Here is a 24,061-nt window from a genome sequence, read left to right on the forward strand (position 1 = left end):
TCTATCACTGGACACTGCAGCTGCTTCCATTTTTTGGCTATTATAAATAAATAATGCTGTGATAAACATAAGGGTGCAAAGATTTCATTTAATTAATGTTTCTTTTTACTTGGGTAAATAGTAGTGGAATTACTGGATCATATGATGATCCTATTTTTAATATTTTGGGGAAACTCTACAGTTTTCCACAGTGCTTGCATCAATTTACATCCTACCAACAGTGCACAAAGGTTCCTTCTCCACATCCTTACCAACACTTGCTATTTCTTGTGTTTTTGACTTTAGCCATGTAGTTACAAGGTTCTTCCATAAATGACAGTTGACCTTTTTTTTTTTTTTTTTTTTTTAAATACAAGGAAATAAACCTTTCCTTTCAGTTGAGCAATAGTCAAGTATCAGTATGATTGCTCAGGGAAAAGTTTTAGGATGTTATACCAATGATCCCATTTTAATAAAAACAATATACCAAAAATACCCTACTCCCCAACACATGATTTTTGCACAGCAAGACCAAACTGTGGAAGACTACGTTTGTCCCTGATGTAAGAGGGCAGTGGCTGGGGAAGGTGGGTGCAATAGTAAAAAGCATTTGCGTTCTTTGCCCTACATTTGTAAGGTATTTACATTTTTAAAAGTATGTATTACTTTTTAAATCTGAAAAAATAATTTTAAACTTAAAAAAATTCCAGATGGCAATAACTTAGTTATAAAAACAATCACAGAGCTAAATCCATATAATGGAATTTTATTCAGCCATAAAAAGGAATGAAGCACTGATATTTGCTACAACATGGAAGGGTATTGAAAATTTTATGCCAAGTAAAAGAAGCCAGAGACAAAAGACTACATACTGCATGATTTCATTTATATAAAATGCCTCGAATAGCTAAATCTATAAAGAAAGTAGATTAGTGGGATCCCTGGGTGGCGCAGCGGTTTAGCGCCTGCCTTTGGCCCAGGGCGCGATCCTGGAGACCCGGGATCGAGTCCCACATCGGGGTCCCAGTGCATGGAGCCTGCTTCTCCCTCTGCCTGTGTCTCTGCCTCTCTCTCTCTCTCTCTCTCTAACTATAATACATAAATTAAAAAAAAAAAAAAAAAGAAAGTAGATTAGTGGCTGCCAAGGGATGGGGGAGGGGAGAATAGGGAGTGATTGCTAATGGGCACAGTTTCTTTCCCGGGATGATGAAAATGTGAGAAATACTGTTGTAGCCCAATGGAGTTAGAACAAGATTATTTAGTGGTTTTGAATCCTACCCAATCATTTCTCTCTATATAGGCAGTTTTCACTCTGTGTTAGTTCCTATATGCACGAATTTCAGTCACTGTGGTTTAATTAGGTCCCTAACAACATGGTTGAAATTTGAGTTAACACACTGTATTTACTGCAATTAAAATTTTTGCTGCTGGTATACAAGTCACGACATAAACAGAAGGTATGGCATCGTGATCAATAACCAATCACATCACTTCTTTTAAAATCTCTCAGGGATGGGTCATAGCACATCTGTTACTAGGTTTATACCCAGACAGCAAAGTATATAGCTGTACTGCCTCCTTATCTTGTGACATTTTACAAAACTGGATACTTAAAAGAGGGATTTGGTCAACAACGATAAAACTGAGCAAAGAAATGAAAAGAGGTAAAACTGGAAATGAAATTCAACTAAGAAATACATATAAAATGGTTGACCGCAGGATGTGGATACTGGTGCCCTTGGAGAGACTCTAGATAGGCAGCCAGGAAATAGACTTAGTAACATAAATAAATATGGAATTTTTGTCAACATATATTGACATATATGAAGAAAGAGGTTGTGGCAAAAAGAATGAAGATATCCCAGAGGAAGTGACACTGGCAAAAATCTCAGTAAAGAAGCTCCGAAAGCACAAAGAAACTGTTGGAAGCTGATCCAAACTTAAGAAAAAAGGTAAATCAGAATCTTACTTAGCATATTTCTCAAAGTAGCATTTCTCAAAATGCAATCTGGAATTAAGACTTGCGATGTCTTTAAAAATGCAGATTTTTGGATTGCCAAGCCATAATCAGTCTCTGGAATGGAATTAAGAAACCTCAACTTTTTATTTCCTTTCCAAGTGATTCTTATGCACCCAAAGTTTAAGGAAAAGCTGGACCATTCTGACTGCACAAAAATGCTAAAACGTCCAGTAGAACTTTTTTATAAAGGTAAAGAATATTTTATTTTACTTTATTTTTAAATATGTTATTTATTTGACAGAGAGAAGAGAGAGAACACAAGCAGGGGTAGTGGCAGGCAGAGGGAGAAGCAGGCTCCCCACTGACAAGAGAGCCTTATGTGGGGCTCCATCCCAGGACCCTGGGATCATGACCTGAGCCCAAGACAGATGGTTAACTAAGTACCCGGATGCCCCAGGGAAAGAATATTTTAAACATTAAATGGCTAACTTTCTGCATTTGCAAAGAGTTTACAAAGTCCAAAAGAAAATGTTATGAAATTACAACAAAGAATATACCATCTCAATTAGCAGGAAAATAACCTTATATCCTACACACTATGATTCTGATAAATGTACCCATGTTTTCTTCATGTATTTGGCATTATTTTTCCATTGATTATTTATGAAAGTTTTTGTCACCTAAAATTTGTGGAGTAAAGACCTGTGTAGTTAAGAACCCTATTCAGAGAGAGGTTTGACATATGCTCTTGCCTACTGGGAGGCAACTGCTGGGCCCCAGAATGTCCTGCTTCATATGAGTGTCTTTGCCTGGGGGCTTTGACCACTGCACAGTCTAACAAGCTGATTTATAATGAGGGCTTTGGGTGACCCACTGTTCAGTCTGCCTCTGAAGGAACTAGAGAAGGAAGATACCAGGCCTTCCTAATTCTGCCCTGTGTGTCTCTTCCCTTGGCTGATTTTAAACTGTATACTTTCCCTGTAGTCACAAGTATAACAGCTTTCAATGAGTTTTGCAAAGCGTTCCTGTGGATTACTGAACCTGAGAGAGCAGTTCTGGGACCAATTGAACACATAATTGGTGTCACACATGAGGGCAGTCTTGGGAACTGTGCCCTCTAATTCTTGCAATACCCATTCAGATCACGAAAGTAAATTACCTTATGAAGAATTTGCAAGGCTTTCTCTGACCACTCTATTAAAAGAGCCTTCTAAGCTCAAGCCCATCACTCTCCCCTATCCTCTGCTTTTTCTTTCTACCAGGAATCCATCTGGTATTCTATTAAATCTGTTTATCATTTGTCCCCTCTTCTGTTCACAGCTGAATTTCCAGCACTTTGAACAGCGTCTGGCACATAGGCGTACAACTAAAATGTGTTGAATCTATGATGTAAAAATGGAATGACAGCATTTATTTAGCCACTCTTCTTCTCATTTCCCACAGAACAAGTACCTCTCTTGCTACTAAAGCAAAGGCAAGACTGCACCTAGGCAATTCTCCTTATCCAGGTAGAAGAAACTTTATAACTACTTTACTCTCTATGACATGGAAAGAGCAAAATTAAAGCCTAGCCTATACACTACCTTGGCACAATAAAAAAAATATGCTAAAAAGTCACTTCAAACAAAGTTTCACGTAGAACTGCATGGGCGAGGGGCACCTGGGTGACTCTGACTCTATCTAGGTTTTGCTCAGGTCATGATCTCAGGGTCATGAGATCAAATCCCACATGGGGGGGTCCACAATGAGGATTCTGCTTGAGATTTTCTCCTCCCTCTGCCCCTCCCCCTGTTCATGCTCTAAAAATAAATCTTAAAGAAAAAGAGACTGAATTGAATTGGTAAGGACAGTCTCATCTTCCCATCCCATTCTCAAAATGACTATCTTTGTATAAAATATTATTTAGATCTTCAATGTAATTTTGCACACTTGTACTATATCATAGTGCTACTGTAGTACAATTCAGTTATCTCAGATTGCACCTCAAGTTTATAATATAATTCTCTTACTCAAAAAAGTTATTTCAAATCTTGCTCAAAAAAGTTATTTCAAAGGACAGTTTGCAAGGCACAGTAAACTGTCTCAGAGTACAAGAGACAACAAATCAAGTCTAAGCCTGAGCTCCCTTATTCCCTAGAAAAGAAACCAAATCTTTAATAAACTGACCTCATTCCCTAGCTTAATATTATTAAAGAAATAAAGACTTGAAAAGTAATGTTATATAGGAAGTACAAACAAGACTTAATCATTAATAAAGGAACAGTGTGAAAGAAAATATTTCTTTACACAAGTTATTCTGAAGAACCAAGATTAGGTTTACATTAAAAAAAAAAAAAAGATTTTATTTATTCATGAGAGACACAGAGAGAGGGGTAGAGACATAGGCAGAAGGAGAAGCAGGCTCCCTGCAGGGAACCCGATGCAGGACTCAAGCCCAGGACCTCGGGATCATGACCTAAGCCAAAGGCAGACACTTAACCGCTGAGCCACCCAGGTGCCCCTAGGTTTACACTTAACATACATTTACACGAAGGAGAATTATAAGGAAATCAGTCCAAAACAATTCAAAATTCCTATTTAATCTAAAGTAAACCTAAATTCTCATACACAATAGGTATGTCTATGATTTTAATGCATTCTCATTAGAAAGACTAAGTTCAGAAAATATAGTTTATAAAGTCTAAAACACAGTGATTGTTTTGGCATTAATTTTTATCTTCAAAGCATGGTATGTTGTTTCCTTTTACCAAAGAAATTCATTCACTAAGTCCCTCATAGTATTTATCCTGAAGAAAAGATGAAGAAAAAATTTCTGCAGGTCTTCAAATTAGAAGGCATATGCTACAAAATCACTAGTCCGTATGAAAAAAAAAGGTATGTAGACTTCATTTCATCTACCTACAGATACTGTTTCACACATCATATATAAAGTAGAGAAATGAATTGATTTTCAAAAGTCTGCTCTAGTCATTAGTAGTTCATGCTAGTCTAGTTTGCCTCAGTTTCTTTACCTGTTTGCTATGAGAAGCTGGCTTAGATAAGCAATGGAAACAAGTGGTTCAGTCAGAAGAATTGGGTTTTAACCTCATATTCCACTGTAATCAGGTCATTCTGTTATAGTTAAGAAAGGAAGGAACTACTTTCTGCATCACTGCATTTTAGACTCTGTCAAATGGACCACCAAAGCTCAAGGGAAATTAAAATGAAGTACCAGTTATGCTTTCTGGCTGTTAAGACCACTAATTTTTTGCTACAATCTATCAAGGAAAAAAGTAATCCAAGAGATTTTTCTCTATGCACAAAAATCATTCATTTTTACTAGAATCTAATCTTCATTAAGATGGTTTCAGATATTCTGGAATTTAAGCATGCTACTTCACATTAAAGGGGTAAGTAATATCCTAATGATATTTCTGTTTATTTCAAAGATGAAGCTACAACCCAAAAACCTATCCAGTAGTCTTACATAATATTTACATATTTATATTCTTACAAAAGCCTCAAAATTTTTCTAAGGAGGCACTTTATAATCATGAGAATAAAGATTCTGCTAGCACACAAATAGGCTAAATTTCCCTATCAGAGTACCACAAGGGAGGTTCTTCAGTATAAAATAAAGTTTATCAGGTAAAAGAGACTAAAATGTTTCTCTTCCTGAGATCTACCAAGAATTAAATATAATTCTAGTCACACAATGTCCTGAACAGTGCCAGACTGGCTCTCCAGGCACACTATCTTTTAAAATTACTGTACACACTGTTGATGCAGAAATGAATCACAGAAACAGTTTCTCTATACACATAAGTCAAATTTGCAATTAGCTTCAAAAGCTGGACTGCTAAAAAAAAAAAAAAAAAAAGCTGGACCGCTAATTTAAGAGCTAGTCTTCTCAAAAGATATGCCTTACTATTTTATACAAACTTTTTTTTTTTTCTGTGCAGAAATTAACCTCGAAGGCCAGACCATCCATATCCATACTTCTTGTATTTCTTCCCCATTTGGCATTAGGATGGATATTATTTTTGCCACTACCTCAAAATAGGGCTTTCATCAGTACCATTTTAGTCTCAATTTCAGCTGACTCCTTCAGTTTTTAGGCAACCTGAATTAGAACAGGAATTCAATCTTTTTTTTTTTTTTTTTAAGATTTTATTTATTCATGAGAGACACACACAGAGAGGCAGAGACATAGGCAGAGGGAGAAGCAGGCTCCCTATGGAGAGCCTGACGTGGGACTTGATCCCAGGACCCTGGGGATCACGACCTGAGCCAAAGGCAGATGCTCAACCACTGAGCCACCCAGGTGCCCTGAACAGGAATTTAAGATTTTAGATTTTTTTAAAAATTTTATTTATTTATTCATGATAGACACAGAGAGGCACAGACACAGGCAGAGGGAGAAGCAGACTCCACGCAGAGAGCCCAACTCAGGACCCGATCCCAGGACCCCAGGATCACGCCCTGGTCCAAAGGCAGGCACCAATCTACTGAGCCACTCAGGGACCCCAGATTTTAGATTTTATATAAAATCTCTTTGGAAGTACATTCTCCAGGGATGCCTGGAGAATTTATCTCTGGATAAATACAGAAAGCCTCCTCAAGACTTAATTGTGACTGTGGGGTACCTGGCTAGCTCAGTCAGATAAGCATCCCACTCTTGATCTCATGGTTGTGAGTTCGAGAACCATGTTTGGTATAGAGATTAAAGAAAAGTTTTAAAAACTCCACAAAAACACAAAGATTTAAGTGTGAATTCTTCTCTAGGAATATATCAAAATTATTAGGGAGTCAAAGGGATTCAACATCAGCTTTGTTCATAACTTCAAGTCTTTAATGTTCATAGCAGGGTTAACTGACTCAACTAATTTCAAGACTAAGTATTTTAAGATTGAATGCTGACACTAGACCTTGAGAGAGCAATTTATTTAATTTTTTTAAAAAAATTTATTTATTTGAAGGGGGCAGGGAGAGACAGGCAGAGGGAGAAGCAGGCTCCATGCAGGGAGCCTGATGCAGGACTCGATCCTAAGACCCCCCAGGATCACCCCCGAGCCAAAGGCAGACGCTCAACTGCTGAGCCACGGAGGCGTCCCGCAACGAGTTATATAATATACAAAAGTGCTAGGCAAAATTACACTTGTTAAAAACTATTCTAACTTAACATTAGCTATCATTCCTCCATCCCTAAGTTGCATAATTTTAAGAGTGCCCTATTACTGGGGATGCCTAGGTGGGTGCTCAGCGGGTTGAGCGTCTGTCTGCCTTCAGCTCAGGGCGTGATTCCTGAGGCCGGGATTCAGTCCCGCATCGGGCTCCCTGCGAGGCGATTTCCCTCTGCCTGTGTCTGCCTCTTTATGTCTCTCATGAATAAATAAAATCTTAAAAAAAAAAAAAAAAAAAAAGGAATGCCCTCTCCAATGCATTTCTAAGGCATTCCGATTTCCAAACACAAATTCTCAAAAAAAGTCTTCTATTTATGCCTTAAAAATACAAACAAATCCAACAGCATTAAGAATAACTTGGTTAGGGACGCCTGTGTGGCTCAGCCGTGGAGCGTGGAGCGTCTGCCTTCAGCCCAGGGCGTGATCCCAGAGTCCTGGGGTCGAGTCCTGCCTGCGTCAGGCTCCCTACATGGAGCCTGTTTCTCCCTCGGCCTGTCTCTCACGAATAAATAAATAAAATCTTAAAAAAAAAAAAAAAAAGAACTTGGTTACTCTTTCATACAGACTTTTTTTCCATAAAAATATGTGAAAGTTATCTAGTCCAATCATAAAAACTGAACGAGAAAGATTCCAAGACTTATCCGGTAAGACGAAGAGCGTGAAACAACTCCAGCGGTTAAGAAAACAATGGACACAGAATTCAAGAAAGTTGTCCAAGATCACCCAGTCAAGGACGACTGTGAGCAGTTTGTCACTTGCAGATTTTATTACCCTGGGACAAGAGAAAAAAGAAAAAAGAAAAAAGAAAAAAGAGAAGAACCCCAAACACTTTACATATAACAGAAACGGAAATAACTTTTGAAAAGGGCTGCCCTGAATCAGACACGCAGCCCATCTATCATTTCAAGTTATCACTGTGGCCAAACTATTTTTTTTAAAAAGCTTTTTATTTATTTATTCATGAGAGGCAGAGACACAGGCAGAGGGAGAAGCAGGCTCCCTGCGAGGAGCCGGACGCCGGACGCGGGACTCGATCCCAGGACCCCGGGGGCAGGACCTGGGCTAAAGGCGGACGCTCAGCCACTGAGCCACCCAGGTGCCCCTGTGGTCCAATTTAAAAGACAGACCGCCTGGTTTCAGACAATCGAGAATCCGTGCGAAGACCAGTCGCCGCGTGCAGATCGAAGTCAGCCTCGGTTTACCCATCCGTCTGCCACTACGCCCACCGCTCCGAAGACAAACGGGCCGGCACATTCCAAACTGGTGATTTTTGAAGCCCCCCCCCCCCCCATTCGCCCGAGAAAAGCCCTACGTCTCTTAACAAGCTCGCTTAATAATTAAGACCCTCCAGGTTCACTTTCGGTGCATTTTCCAGCAAAAGCTCGCACTGGATTACCCCGCCGGTGGCGCGCACGTGAGACGTTGGGGTCAGGAATCCCCAGGGGGCGCCGGGGACCCCGACCCGCGGCGGGGCGTGGGCTCCCCGGGCCAGGGCAGGGGGCTTCCGAGGGCGGGGCCCGGGAGCAGCGGCCCGCCCGCCGCCCGCCGCCCGCCGCGCCCCGGCCCCGCTCCCGCTCCCGCCGACCGGCCGCCCCCGCAGGCCGCTTCGCTTACCTTCTCGCACAGCGTCCGCACCTGGTTCTCGTTCAGCTGCTTACACTCGTTGAGCTGCTCGACCCACTGGTCCAGCTCCTTGGTGAACGCCTTGTCGTCCATGGCGGCCCGCTGCCTCCCTCCCCCCACCCCGCCCCTGCCCTCCCGCGCCCCGCGCGCCGCTCCCCTCTCCCGCCGCCAGCGGCTCCCAGCGGCAGAGGAGGGAGCGGGGCGGCGCCGCTGCGGGCCCCTCGCCCCGCCCAAGGCCAGCGGGCGGCTCCCGCGCGCGGCCTGCGGGGACCCTCGCCCGCCCCGGAGCCGGCGAAGGGCGCGGGGAGGTCGGCGGGAGCGCGGCGCGGGCCTTCGGCGAACCACCCGCGGACGCTCACCCGGAGCCGCCGCCGCCGGCCTCTCCCGGCTCTCTCGCCCCTTCCCTCGCTCCCTCTCTCCCCTCCCTCCGGGTTTCCGTCATCGCCCGGGCATTTCCGCCGGGAGCGGGGAGCCGGCGGCCCCCGCCGGGGCTCGGGACGCAAGGAAGGCTGCAGCGCCCCCGTGCGGCTCGGCGGACAAACGGCCTGGGGATGGCGCCGGGGCGGGCTCCTGTCCCTCCGTCCTCCCTTCTCTCTCTTCCTTTCCCACGTGGGGTCCGGACTGATAGCTCCTGGCCTTTTCTTCACATCCTTTGCTCTGGGGACGTAGGCCCACCTTAGCCTCTCGCAGTGCTGTTTCCGCACTCTGGAGAGGAGCTGGAAACCTGGGCCTTTCCCCTGCAGCGCTGTCCCCCCCACCCCCGAGTCTAGCACTCTCCCAGAGCAAGCATTCAGTGTTTATTGGGTGTATAAATGAATTCTTTCTAGCCTTTTTTTTTTTTTTAAATTTATGATAGTCACACACAGAGAGAGAGAGAGGCAGAGACACAGGCAGAGGGAGAAGCAGGCTCCATGCACCGGGAGCCCGATGTGGGATTCGATCCCGGGTCTCCAGGATCGCGCCCTGGGCCAAAGGCAGGCGCCAAACCGCTGCGCCACCCAGGGATCCCAATTCTTTCTAGCCTTAACCCTGCCGCTAACTAGCCGTGGACCCTAACATCTTAAAGCCTCTTTTTTTTTTTAGCCCCCCCCCCCCTCCGGGCTTGCCAGCGCGAGTGGAGGGTGGGGCAGAGGGCGAAGCACAAGCAGATGCCCCCTCTGGGGGGAAAGGGGGGAGCCTGACACCAGCCGTACGCAGGACCCCGAGATCACGACCCCAGCCGAAGTCCCCGCTCAACCGACTGAGCCACCCAGGGGGCTCTCCAAGCCTCCCTTTCATGATTTTTCCGTGATCACAATCTGTGTCCCTTCCAGCTCCAGCGTTCTTCACTGCATTTTCTGCAGTGTTTACTGAGTTCTAATGATTTGGACATTCCACAAATACTTACTGAGCACCTGCTAAGTGCCACATCCCTTGTAGAGCAGGTGCTAAGCAGCTATACTGACTCTACAGAAGACACATACTGCCACTCAACCCAGGCGAGAGCAACATCCTCTGTCAGAAGGCGAGCGCTGGGATCTTGGCTTTGCCAACTTCATAGCAGTGTCCTTGGGTAATCACCAAATCTCTCCCAACCTCAGATTCCTCATCTATTAAAAGGGCTCAGAAAGGCCTACCTTTTCAGGTTGTGAAGAAACATTTTACAAGTGCCTATCCAATAGTACAGTAGGGGAGCAACATGCCTTATCCCTCCTGGGCAGCAGTTACAGAAAGCTTTAGGACGGTGGCATTGGAATTGAATTTTGAACCTTCTTCCCAGGCAAAACTTTGAATTTGTCTGAAGAAGAGGAAAGAAGTTGCAAGGAATTTTTTTTTTTTTTTTTGGTAGAGAACACGTGTGAAATATTATGTTCTGGAAAGCTACTTTAATCAATAGACATAGGTCATATGGTGCAAAATAAGGCTGGAACAGAAGCACAAAACATGAAAAGGTGATGAAACAATACTGAAGAGCCTGGCACCTGTTTAACTGCAATAGATGTTGTAGTCTCTGTGGACATTAGTCTACAGAGGTTTAAAGGAGGCTGAATTATAGCCAAGCCTGGAGAGCTCAGAACTCAAATGAGGATGGGTATTTCTAAAGTTCTAGAGAATTGAGAACAGTAAAACAAACCAAAACAAAACAAAACAAAACAAAACAAAACAACAACAAAAAGCCAGAGGAGAAATGGGAGCTATGGATAGTGGTTGGGGAGAGAGGTCCTCAAAGTAGAAGCAAATGTGTTCAGAATTAACGTTGAGAATGTTCTTAGAGTTGGAGTAGGGAAATGAATTTGTGAAAATGGTGCTTCTGAAAAGTTTAGCTTTTTATTTTTTTTTTGAGTCCTTCCTAGATGCTATGCGTTTTACTTGTATCTTCCTGTTTAATCCTTCAGTAATCCTATGACACAGGTATTACTATCATCTTCTATTTTACAGGTGAAGAACAGACACCTAGGGGGTCAAAAACATATCAAGTCACACAGATAGGAACTGATGGAGTAGGAATGAACACCCAAGTCAGCCTGATTTCTACTTTTATTTTGCATTATGTTCTATGACCTCTGCAGTCCGATCGGAGTAGGGAAAGCTGAGGTTGGCTGAGCAGTCAAGGGACTTGGTTGGGATCCCTGGGTGGCTCAGAGGTTTAGCTCCTGCGTTTGGCCCAGGGCGCGATCCTGGAGTCCCGGGATCCAGTCCTACGTTGGGCTCTGGGCATGGAGACTGCTTTTCCCTCCTCCTGTGTCTCTGCCTCTCTCTCTATCATCAATCAATCAATCAATCTTTAAAAAAAGGGACTTGGTGATTGCATTATCAGTTTTTGGTATTTTGGTTGTAAAGGCATCTTACTTAAAAAAACTAATTCTTTTTTTTTAAAGGTTTTATTTATTTATTCATGAGAGACAGAGAGAGAGAGAGAGAGAGAGAGAGAGAGAGAGAGGCAGAGACACAGGCAAAGGGAGCAGCAAGCGACGTGGGACTCGATCCTGAGTCTCCAGGATCAGACCCTGGGCTGAGGGCAGCGCTAAACCGCTGAACCACCTGGGCTCCCCTCCACCCCCCAAACTATAATTCTTTTTTTAAAGATTTTATTTATTTATTCATGATAGTCACAGAGAGAGAGAGAGAGAGAGGCAGAGACACAGGAGGAGGCAGAGGGAGAAGCAGGTTCCATGCACTGGGAGCCCGACGTGGGATTCAATACCGGTTCTCCAGGATCGCGCCCTGGGCCAAAGGCAGGCGCTAAACCGCTGCGCCACCCAGGGATCCCCCCAAACTATAATTCTTAAATAACTTTCTTTTTCTTTTCTTCTACCATGCATGTATGTATATACATGTTGTGTGTTTCATCTTGTGGAACATAATCATCAATCTCTGATCCTTACTCATCACTGGCTATATAAAACTACATTTAATCTTAGGTTTGCAAGCCACTTCTAATTTTGTTTACCAGAAGTGTTCTCATTTGTATTTGTTTACCTCTTTCCTTTTGGTCAAATACTTTTAAAATCATTGATTTCAGCAGATCCTTTGCCTTAAAATTACATGCTAGATTTTGTTCTTACACAACTGACTGGGTTCTTTTAAAATATATAAATATTCGGATGCCTGGGTGGCCCATCAGCTGAGCCTTTGCCTCAGGGCGTAATCTCAGAGTCCAGGAATGAGGAGCCTGCTTCTCCCTCTGCCTATGTCTCTGCCTCTCTTTCTGTGTCTCTCAATAAATAAAATCTTTTAAAAAATTAAATAAATAAAATAAAAATATTGATTTTTCTTGATTTCAATGGCTTTATGCTATTAAAAATATGAATCATTTATATTTTGTAACATATCCAGAAAATTATATGCTACATTTAAAATTATATGTTGTATTGTTCTAAAAAACTCTTCTATACCATAGTATTCAAAAGATTAAATAAATACCTTTACTTCTAGTTAAAAAACTTTCTGATAGTTAGAAGGTGAAGATAATATTACCGAAATTGACAAAGGGAATTCTGTGTTAGAATCTCCATCAGTGATGATGCAATTAAAAACACAGGGGTACCTGGGTGGCTCAGTCAGTTAAGCGTCCAACTCTTGATCTCAGTTTAGGTCTTGATCTCAGGGTTGTGAGTTCCAGTCCAGTGTTGAGCCCCACACAGGTCATGGAGCTTACATAAAAAAAATAAGGGACTCCAAGGTAGCTCAGTGGTTGAGCGTCTGCCTTTGGCTCAGGGCATGATCCCGGGGTCCTGGGATCAAGTCCTGCATTGGGTTAATGCAGGGAGCCTGCTTCTCCCTCTGCCTAGGTCTCTGCCTCTCTGTCTCTCGTGAATAAATAAATATTTTAAAAAATAAAAATATAAAGTCAAATTGGAAATGCTTTATTTGAATTTAAAAACTACAGATTGCTACCAACAAGCTAATAATTAAAAGATTATAGTTGTTATCACAATTTTGATACCATAATTTTCATTCTAGTCAACACTGGTATAGCAGAGATTGCTGGAAACCTAGCTAATATCCACTGTACAATTCTGTTTAGAATAAAAGGAAAAAAATGCCCTACTTAAAAAAAAAATGCCTAAGAGTGGTCATGTGATGAAATTCTGGCCAAAGAGATGTAAATAGAGGTAGCTGAGAGGGACTGTACCAGACTTATTAAGCGGAGTAAACTTGAAATGCTCTTGCCTGGAACTAATTGTAGAAGATGGAACAGCCGTTTTTGAACCCACAAGATAAATGCAAGAGGCTCTAGACCGTAGATCCTAAGGGATAGCTAAGAAGAAAGATGAAAAGAACTTGGGTTCCTTATAGCAATGTGAAACCAGAATAGCAGCTCTGGACTGCCTACTTCCAAACTTATTGTGAGGGAAAAACCCCTTCATATCTGTTTAAGTTTCTTTTTCTTTTTATTTATTTATGATAGTCACAGAGAGAGAGAGAGGCAGAGACACAGGCAGAGGGAGAAGCAGGCTCCATGCACCGGGAGCCCGATGTGGGATTCGATCCTGGGTCTCCAGGATCGCGCCCTGGGCCAAAGGCAGGCGCCGAACCGCTGCGCCACCCAGGGATCCCTCTGTTTAAGTTTCATTTGGAGGTTTTGTTACATCTAAACACCAACCTGACTGGATATATCCAGATACAATTTATTGTATGCTTTGACTACATTAGGTGGAAAATCGTATGATTTTTGGGGGGGGGGGCAATTAGGTTGAGCAATTTTTCATATTTTTTGACATTTAAATTGTGTATGTGAATTGAATGCTCATTATTGAGTTTTTCACTTCCTTTGTACTGATTTATAGGCAGCCTGTTAGACATGTTTTAAATATTTTGCACAGTATGTTACTTGGATACAAAAGTGTTTTACTTTTAAGAAAAAACATGATTTTAAGAGTTTATTTTATTTTTAAAATATTTATTTATTTATTTGGGAGAGAGGTAGAGGGAGCATGGGAAGGAGGGGCAGAAGGAGAGGGAAAAAGAATCTTAAGCAGATTTAGCTTAAGCCCCACACGGGGCTCAATCCCTCAATCCCAAAATCATGTGGAAACCAAGAGTCAGATGCTTGACCAACTGTGCCACCCAGGTGCACCTTCTATTTATTTTATTTTTTTATTTTTATTTATTTAATTTTTTTTTAAGTTTTTATTTATTTATGATAGTCACAGAGAGATAGAGAGGCAGAGACACAGGCAGAGGGAGAAGCAGGCTCCATGCACCGGGAGCCCGACGTGGGATTCGATCCGGGGTCTCCAGGATCGCGCCCTGGGCCAAAGGCAGGCGCCAAACTGCTGCGCCACCCAGGGATCCCTATTTTATTTTTTTAAATTAAAAAAAATTTTTTTAAAGTAATCTTACACCTAAGGTGGGCCTCGAAGACCTAGAATCACATGCTCCACTGACTGAGCCAGCTGGGTGCTCTCATTTTAACCATTTTTAAGCATACAGTTTCATGGCATTGAGTACATTCAAAACACATGAATGAGTACATTCACTATCATGAATGTAGTGGTTAAGCAACTCAACCACTATCATCTTCAAAGCTTTTTCATCACCCCAAACAGAAACTCTGTACCAATTAAACAATAATCACCATTCTCCCTAATGTACATATGCCTTTTTTTTAAATTAATTTTTATTGGTGTTCAATTTACCAACATACAGAAAAACACCCAGTGCTCATCCCGTCAAGTGTCCACCTCAGTGCCCGTCACCCATTCCCCTCCAACACCCGCCCTCCTCCCCTTCCACCACCCCTAGTTCATTTCCCCGAGTTGGGAGTCTTTATGTTCTGTCTCCCTTCCTGATATTTCCCAACATTTCTTTTCCCTTCCTTTATATTCCCTTTCACTATTATTCATATTCCCCAAATGAATGAGAACATACACTGTTTGTCCTTCTCCGATTGACTTATTTCACTCAGCATAATACCCTCCAGTTCCATCCACGTTGAAGCAAATGGTGGGTATTTGTCGTTTCTAATTGCTGAGTAATATTCCATTGTATACATAAACCACATCTTCTTTATCCATTCATCTTTCAATGGACACCGAGGCTCCTTCCACAGTTTGGCTATTGTGCATATGCCTTTTTTTTTTTTTTTTAAAGATTTAGTTATTTATTTTAGAGAGAGTGCATGCAAGTGGAGGAGGGGTAGGGGGAGGGAGATGGGAAATTGACTCTCCCCCTGAGTGTGGGAGTCTGCCTTAGGGCTCAATCTCACAACCCTGAGATCAGGACCTGAGCCCAAACCAAGAGCAGAATGCTTAACCAACTGAGCCACCCGGGTGCCCCTAAATTAATCTTTATATATTTATTATAAGTCTTAGGAGAGCCCTTCCCCTGACAGACAAGAAAGCTTTTGGTACTTATTCTAATACTCTTGAGTTATCTGGATTATTATTATTATTTTTTGAGTTATCTGGATTACTGATCTAACTCTAATTTCTACTGATTTTAAGATACTGTCCCCCCCGCCATAGTGTAACATCTCTGAAATTGAGTCCCATCTTACCTCTGAAATTGAGTCCCATCTTACTATCAATGACATCTTAGATTTAATCAAATCCCTTTTTAGAATGAGGTTTTATAGCCAAGGTGCTATGTTCAAGTTATTTCAGTTTGGTCTCTCCCTGCTCTTCATTTCAGTATGGTTATTGTATTCATTTAACAATTAATTTTGTTTCTGCTTGCATATAGTTTAAGTTACTTCCATCCTTACTGATTTAATTTTCTTTCTGATATGTAGAACATTATGTAAGTTTCCAAAAGTAACACTTATCCAAAAAGGTGAATTCAGAAAAATGTCCCTCTTTCCCTTATTCCATTCACCCAGTTTTCTATGTAGTAACCAGTTTCATTGTTTTCTGCGTTTTCCAGTGTTCTTTTATGCAAAAATATGCATATGTATTTCCCTCTTTCCTATGCTTTTCTCAATTTAATATTTCACAGAAAACACTCATTGTTGGCTTATATAGATTGTCCTCATTCTGTTTACAACTACATAGTTCTCCCTTGGTATATGTAACATAGTTGTTCAACTATGCCTGAATGTTTGGGCATTTAGGTAATTGCCAATATTTTGCAATTACAAATAATACATTTAAATTTTATATGAGAGATTTATCATCTAAATAAATTCCTGCAAGCAGGGTTACTGGATCAGAGAGTAAAGGCATATGTAGTTTCATTAGATATTGACAATTTCTGCTGTTATTGAAATTGTACAACTTAACATTCCCACAGTGTATGAGTGTCTGTTTCCCCATAGCTTCTCCAACAGAGTACATGTCAAGCTTTTAAACTTTTGCCAAAATGATAGATGAGAAATGGTATCTCGTGTTTTTAATTTGCATTTGTCCATTTTTCATTTTTCTCCCAAACTAGATTACTATGAGTGGCTTAATTATGAATAATTCCTGAGATCTGGAGCAGGGATGTATATTCCGCCTATTTCAAGGACACTCCATGCAGTATCTGAACAAAATTGGGGTTTGGTTAACAGCAAAGAAATGCATGCCTAACCAGGGATAGCTGTTGAGTAGGCAAAGAACAGTCTGTCACACATACAGAGGGTATGTCTATCCAAAATTTATTTATGCATGTTTTCTCACATGATGAGCCTTCAAGGAAATTAAGATGCAAAAAATCAGTGAGTAATTAAGAAACACACTGGTACATTTATTAGTGCTGTTGCTAACAGGCAAGGTAGGGAGTAAATGTCAAGAATTGGATGAGTTATTAATCGTTTTAAAAATAACAAAATCAGGGATCCCTGGGTGGCGCAGCGGTTTGGCGCCTGCCTTTGGCCCAGGGCGCGATCCTGGAGACCCGGGATCGAATCCCACATCGGGCTCCCGGTGCATGGAGCCTGCTTCTCCCTCTGCCTGTGTCTCTGCCTCTCTCTCTCTCTGTGTGACTATCATAAATAAATAAAAATTAAAAAAAATATTAAAAAAATCATTTAAAAATTAGTGTTGAGATGGATTCTGACTCAAGATCTGAAAGCTATGAATGTTTGGAAATTGGAAAGTGGAGGTACCTCAGGTAATTAAAAACCAAAGTACTGGATACAAAGACCAAAAAGTAGTAATCAAACTGGAAATAGTATCACGGGGAATAATGTTTTACAACAGTGAACATAGTAAAATAAGATCTTGTGGATAAGAAATACAGTAAATAAAATACATTAAATACTGACAGAAGCAAAAGATTTCATTTAACAAAGTGCTTGATATACTGATTCATTCCGAGAGCTGTTTTTGGAGATACACATGAAATAAAAAACAGGAGAACACTTGAGAGTACTCAGCAACTGTCTATGAGTCAATGAATACTGGGATTAAATCACCTGAAAATGTTCCATGTTTCTGCACTGCACAAAAAGACACTGATAATAACACTGAAAGCTAGAACAGCAAAAGTTATTCTGAGTCTATTTATCTATTTATATTTTCATTTCTTTTATGGCCTTATTTAAATCTACTAAATATATCACAGGCCAATAAAGTGAAAAATCTTCCATAATAATCCTTATTTGTCTATTTCTGGGGTCTTAAAATTTTTTTTCCTAAAAATTTTTCCAATTTTAAAGTACACAATATTATGTATAATACATTCATATATTATGTATTAACTTTATAACTTATTACTCTCAAATTTTATCTTAATGTAAGTTTGCTTATTAATATATCACCAATTTTCTTTTCTACAGGACAATTGGTAAATCTTTACCCAATATTAAACTGTGAAGATTGTTTATCTTTCCACTTATAACACCTTTTATATGTAACAGTGGTATGATAAGGAATGTATCTGGGGGCACCCGGCCAGCTCAGTAGAACTCCTGATCTTGGAGTCATGAGTTTAATCTGCACATTGGGCATATATTTTTTTTTTAAGATTTTATTTTTTTATTCATGAGAGACACAGAGAGAGAGGCAGAGACATACATAGGCAGAGGGAAAAGCAGGCATGGGGAGTCTGATGCGGGACTCAACTCTAGAACCGCAAGACCATACATAACCTGAGCCAAAGGCAGACACTCAACCACTGAGCCACGCAGATGCCCTGGGCATAGATCTTACTTTAAAAAATAGTTAAAAAGATAAAAAGAATGTATCTGGTCTTTGTTCCTGGTTTCTGACACCAACCTTCCAAAAGCCTTGGAATTTCCTGAGTGATAGGAGTATCTTTTGTTTTTTTTTTTGTTTGATGTTTTAGAGAGAGATGGGAGAGAGAGAACAGAGGGAGAGAGAAAGAATCTCAAGCAGGCTCCATGCCCATAGTGTTAGCCCAACACTGGGCTTGATCCCACAATTTTGAGCTCATGATCTCAGCCAAAATCAAGAGTCCCATGTTTGACTGAGCCACCCAGGCACCACAGGAGTGTCTTTGTTATACTAACCAGGTGACTCACAGTCGGCCTCAAAATAGCTTCCGAATGGGGACTGATCACTCAAAAGACACATCGTATGATGGGTCAGCCAACTTTTGGCCAGCCTGAATGTGGAGCTAGAGCTGGAGATTGAGCTCAATTGCGTGATCAATGATTTGCTTAAGCATACTTACATAATGGAACGCAACGGAAACTCTTGACATCAGAACTCTTGTGGATATTCCAAGTTGGTGAACACATCAATGTGCTGGGAGGTAAGGTGCCTGGATTTTACAAGAAGAGAAGGCACAGAAGCTCTGTGTCCCCATTCACTGGCAAGAAACTTGCTCTGCGCATTTCTTAGTTTGGCTCTTCCTGACCTATCCTTTATAATAAAACTATAATTATAACTATAGTGTTTGAGTGAATTTTGTAACTTCTTCAAGCAAATTATTGAATCTAAAAGGGTCATGGGAACCCCTGAATTTGTAGCCTGTATGGGGTACACCTGAAACTTTGTGGCTGAGCTGAAGTGGGCTGTGTCCTGAAATGGGGACAGTTTTGTGAAGGACTTTGTACATCACTTGAGGGCTCTAACACCATGTAGTGTCAGAATTGAAATGAATTGCAATACACCCATTTACTGTCATGGAATTAGTGACAGAACAGTGCAACACATAAAGTTTTTATCTTAATACATCTTTTGACAGGTGAACTTATGACATTTCCAGTCTTGGTTACAACTATATTTAGTTTATTGTCATCTTAACATTTAAAATAAGTTGCCATAGTTACATAATTTTTAAAATTCACGTATATAGTTTTTAATCCTTTCGTAGTTTGCTGTAGAAATTAACTCCCCACTTTCTTTTCGTTCTCAGACACATAGGTATAATTATTTTAGGCATTTTGTCAACAAGTCTGTGCAAAATCCTTGCTTTTCTTTTTCTTCCTGGATACAGAATCTCATTTCTCTCTCTTGAAAAGTATTCTTTAGTGTATTTGACATATATCCTTTAATTATCCATGTAAAATATATAGTATTATGTCTCATATGCATTTAAATATATTTGTATTGTACCATGGATACATTTATTTCCAACTTCACTAAATGGTGACCATTACTGGATTTAGTATTTAGCTTCTAACTTTTAATGTATAGTATTCCACTGTCTGAATCCACTGTAGTTAATTTCTCCAATGATATTACCTACTTTTCTGATTTTTTTTTGAAATTCTGAGGAGTATGAAGTGGTATTTCATTGTAATTTGCATTTTTCCTCTACTAGTTAGTTTGAACATCTTTTTATACATTTGTTGGCCATTTGGACATCATCTTCTGTGATTTGCCTATTCAAATCACAGGAGGCTCAATAATCTTGTTTGTTGATTTCTGGGAGTATGTTCTATATGTCAGTCTCTAGTTTTATTTGTGTCAAGTAACTTTTCTCAGTCTGTCGTCTCTCTCTGAAGTTCTTTGAACAGAAACTGTTGCCAAATCCATTTGATTTTCCTTTTTGGGATTGTTGAGTCTTAAATCATTCCCAGTCTTAGGTCTACATTTTAGTTTAACTCTTAGTATATGTTTGTTCACTGTGAAAAGCAGGGGTCCAGATGAAGATGTAATGATAGGGAAATACCACATAAACTCAGACTGAGAGACATTTTATAAATTATGTTTCAAATGTGTCAAGGTACAAAAATCAAGAAAAGACTGAGGAGACATTCTAGTCTAACGAGACCTGGCCATGAAATACAACATGTGGTTTTCAACTGGATCCTTTTGCTATAAGGCCCACTACTGGGACAAATGGTGAACATTACACGGGGTCTAAGGATAGATGGTAGTAAAGTAATGGTTTTAATTTCTTGATTTTGATGATTGCACTATTATGTAGGAGAATTTTCTTTTTTGTAGGAAAACACACTGAAGTATTCAGGAGTGGTGAGGAATCAAGTCAGTAACTTACCCTTAAATAGTTCAAGAGTAAAAGCTTTTCCAACTTTTCTGTAAGTTTGTGACTGTTTAAAAAACTTTTTTATTCTGCAGATCCAAATAGAGGTAAAAATCAGTAACCCTTACCTGAAAACAAGATCATTTTACATCAACCGGAGCCCATTTTCCAATTTTTTAAATGGGAAAAATTATAATGCACACGCCAGCCCCAAATTTCCAATTTCCTAAAATGTAGCAAAAACACGGTAAATTATCCATATACAAATAACAGGCTATCATGTTCGAGTGTAAAATGCTTAAAACATGGATTTCTGATCACCAATCTTCTTTAATTTTTAATTTTTTAAAAAAATTAACTATTTTTTAAAGATTTTATTTATTCACGAGAGACACATAGAGAGAGGCAGAGACATAGGCAGAGGGAGAAGCAGGCTTCTCGCAGGGACCCCGATGCCGGACTTGATCCCGAAACTCTGGGATCACACCCTGAGCCGAAGGCAGATGCTCAACCGTTGAGCCACCCAGGCGTCCCTAATTTTAAATTTTTTAAAAAAGATTTTATTTGTTCATGAGAGACACACACGAGAGAGAGGCAGAGACGCAGAAGGAGAAGCAGGCCTCCCTCCTGCCCTGCCGGGTGGGGAACCCAATCCAGGACTCGATCCCAGAACCCGCAGATCATGATCTGAGCCAAAGGCAGACATTCAACCACTGAGACTGAGCCACCCAGGCATCCCAACAACATGGTTTTAATAAAAAGTAGCTTTGTATATGCTAGTTATCTTTTCTATCTACAAATTTCTTCAATGTGCTTGCATCTGGCATGGGACTCATAACAGGTACAAGGCATACTTTTCATACACATGAAAGATAAATGTGGAAAAAAGCCTTTAGGACAAATATGCAATAGCTAAGAAAAGTTCACCTTGAGTATTGACTGTGATATCAAGATACGTATCCTATTTTTGACACTTGGGGCATTTCTAAAAATGGGATTCTAAAAGATCTATCTTTGCCTTTGGAATGTCACAAGACTTTTCTATACATCATGTTGTTAAACATTTCATCAAATGTGGGGGGTATATTTTTTCCAATATTAAACTGGCTGAAAAAATATATAGTGAGTTTTGTATATTAAAAGCCAAATAGCATTGGAGAAATGAAAATCAACACTGCAAAGATATATCACCTCGTATCCATTAGGATGACTACAATGAAAAAACACAAACATGGGGCGCCTGGGTGGTTCATCCAAAATAATGAAAAGCAGTCTTTTTTTGGAAAATATTTTATTTTAAATATTTTATTTATTCATGAGACACACACAGAGAGAGGCAGAGACAGAGGGAGAAGCAGATGCCTCACAGGGAGCCCGATGTGGGACTCCATCCCCAGACTGGGATCACACCCTGAGCTGAAGGCAGATGCTCAACTGCTGAGCCACCCAGTCTTCCCTAAAAAGATTTTATTTGAAAGCACAAGCAGGGGAGAGGGGTGGGGGGTGGGGGGGAGAAGCAGACTCCCCATTGAGCAGGGATTCCAATGTGGGGTTGGATCCCAATACCCAGAGATCATGACCTGAGCTGTAGAAGCCCAACCATCTGAGCCAGTACTAGATGTCTTTTTTATACCAGGACCACTAGGCCAAATAATTAAATTATGAATAATAATGAATAATAGCTCCAATGCAGTGCACTCAAGAAAAGTTCTCAACATGACATAGGCTTCAAGGGAACTACAGTGCCTGAAAGGAACACAGATTACCCTCAAGCCCCTAAGGTGCCCTAAGCCACCCAGGCACCCTTGAAAAGCAGTTTTGTTTTGTTTTTTTTTGGTAGATTTTTTTTTATTGGAGTTCGATTTGACAACATATAGCATAACATCCAGTGCTCATCCCGTCAAGTGCCCCCCTCAGTGCCATCCCCCAGTCACCCCATCACCCCCCACTCCCACCTCCCCTTCCACTACCCCTTGTTTGTTTCCCAGCGTTAGGAGTCTCTTGTGTTCTGTCTCCCTCACTGATGAAAAGCAGTCTTGAAGAGATACTTGTGCATCAGTAATTCATAATAGTATTATTCATAATCGACAAAAAATGAAAGCAACACAAATGTTCAAAGGATGAATGGATAAACAAAATGAGTATATACATACAAGGAAATACCGTTCAGCCTTAAAAAGTAAATTGTGACACATGCTACAACATGGATGGACCTGGAGGACATTATGCTAAGTGAAATGTCAAAAAAGAACAAATATTGTAGGACTCCGTTTCTGAGGAGTCAAAATCAGAGACAAACTAGTGGTTGCTAGGACTGGAGAAGAGAGAAAAAGAGGGAGTTGTTTAATGGGTTTAGTTTCGGCTTTGCCAGTTGTAAAAGTTCGGGAGATGGGTGGCACTTTCTTCAAAATTGATTCTGTTCCCTGCCCCCAACTTATTCTCTTCAAATGCTATTCTGAAGCTTATTCTGCTCCATATCCCTCATGAGAGGCAGGCTCTCTACCTCTCTTCCTTTCTCATTATCCCCAAACCATTTACTTCTCTGATAATTTCCTGGCTTTTTGCCCACCCTCTTAAACCTTTCCCACAGGCCAACTATACCAAATAAAACAAAGTAATGTTTCAAATATGTCATCTATTGATAATGCTCACATACAGCCTGCTCAGCCAGCTATGCTACTTTTGTGATCTTCCACTAATTTTTCAGGGCAAAATATTGGAGATGGACTAAAAAACAATTTTCTCACCCTGCTTTTTGGGTTCTTGATCTAGGAACCTGCAATAATGAAAAAGTTCTCCTATAACTTCTGTGAGTACCCATCAAATGGCAAAGTAAAAGCAATTTGTTAGTGAATATTTTATCCTGAGTGTTCCTCTTGGCGGTTAGAGTAAAAAAAAAAAATCAGAAAAGATCTGATGGTATTGACAAGTTTGCTTGTTTTTGAAAAGACAAAATGAAAATCCATTCCATTCGGTATTTACTCTAAGTTACAAACAGCAGATGTATATTAAGCATATTCTGAGCTCAGCAGTATGATGGACATTTGGAATTGAAGAATCAATGAGGTATCTCTGGCTTGAAAGCAGTGTACAGTCTTTGTTAAGGGTGGGAGAGACAAAAAAAAAAGACAAAAAAAAAAAAAAAAGAGTGGGAGAGACATGCAGGAAACCAGCTGTTAAAGTGAGGTAAATAATGTGAGATGCTTCTTGTTGGTGCTAATAGGTCTTACGACTATATAATTCATCCTACTAGAATTTGGAACACTTAGAGAGTAAGGCAACCCTAGCCTGAGTCTTGAACAACCTTTTTTGAGTTATACATGTTGAAAAGTTCAGAGGTCTTTAGAGGGGACACATGTGATTATAACCTAAAGCATTCCACTCATGTATGTGGGTGTATGCATTATGAGGAAGTAAAAGGGATACACATCACACCCCATTTCCCATGGAATGATTTAAGTTGACAAAGAGAAATAGCATTATCCCTTGGCTGAACCCTCAGTTTACCCCAGGAAGAAAAGGAAGTACAGGCACATCC

At 40.6% G+C, this 24,061-nt stretch overlaps 1 protein-coding gene across 1 annotated transcript in view; it reads right to left on the minus strand.

Annotated features, from left to right (window-relative positions):
* The window catches only part of PPP2CB (protein phosphatase 2 catalytic subunit beta), a 34,173-nt gene extending 25,031 nt beyond the window's left edge, over positions 1-9,142 (minus strand). Inside the window, exon 1 of the mRNA XM_041753434.1 lies at positions 8,716-9,142. Within this exon, the coding sequence (XP_041609368.1) occupies positions 8,716-8,817 (102 nt within the window). The 5' untranslated portion in view covers positions 8,818-9,142. The remainder of the gene's footprint in view (positions 1-8,715) is intronic.
* Positions 9,143-24,061: the final 14,919 nt, after the last annotated feature.

The sequence above is a fragment of the Vulpes lagopus genome, chromosome 4 (genome assembly GCF_018345385.1).
Source record: "Vulpes lagopus strain Blue_001 chromosome 4, ASM1834538v1, whole genome shotgun sequence".
NCBI classification, from domain to species: domain Eukaryota; kingdom Metazoa; phylum Chordata; class Mammalia; order Carnivora; family Canidae; genus Vulpes; species Vulpes lagopus.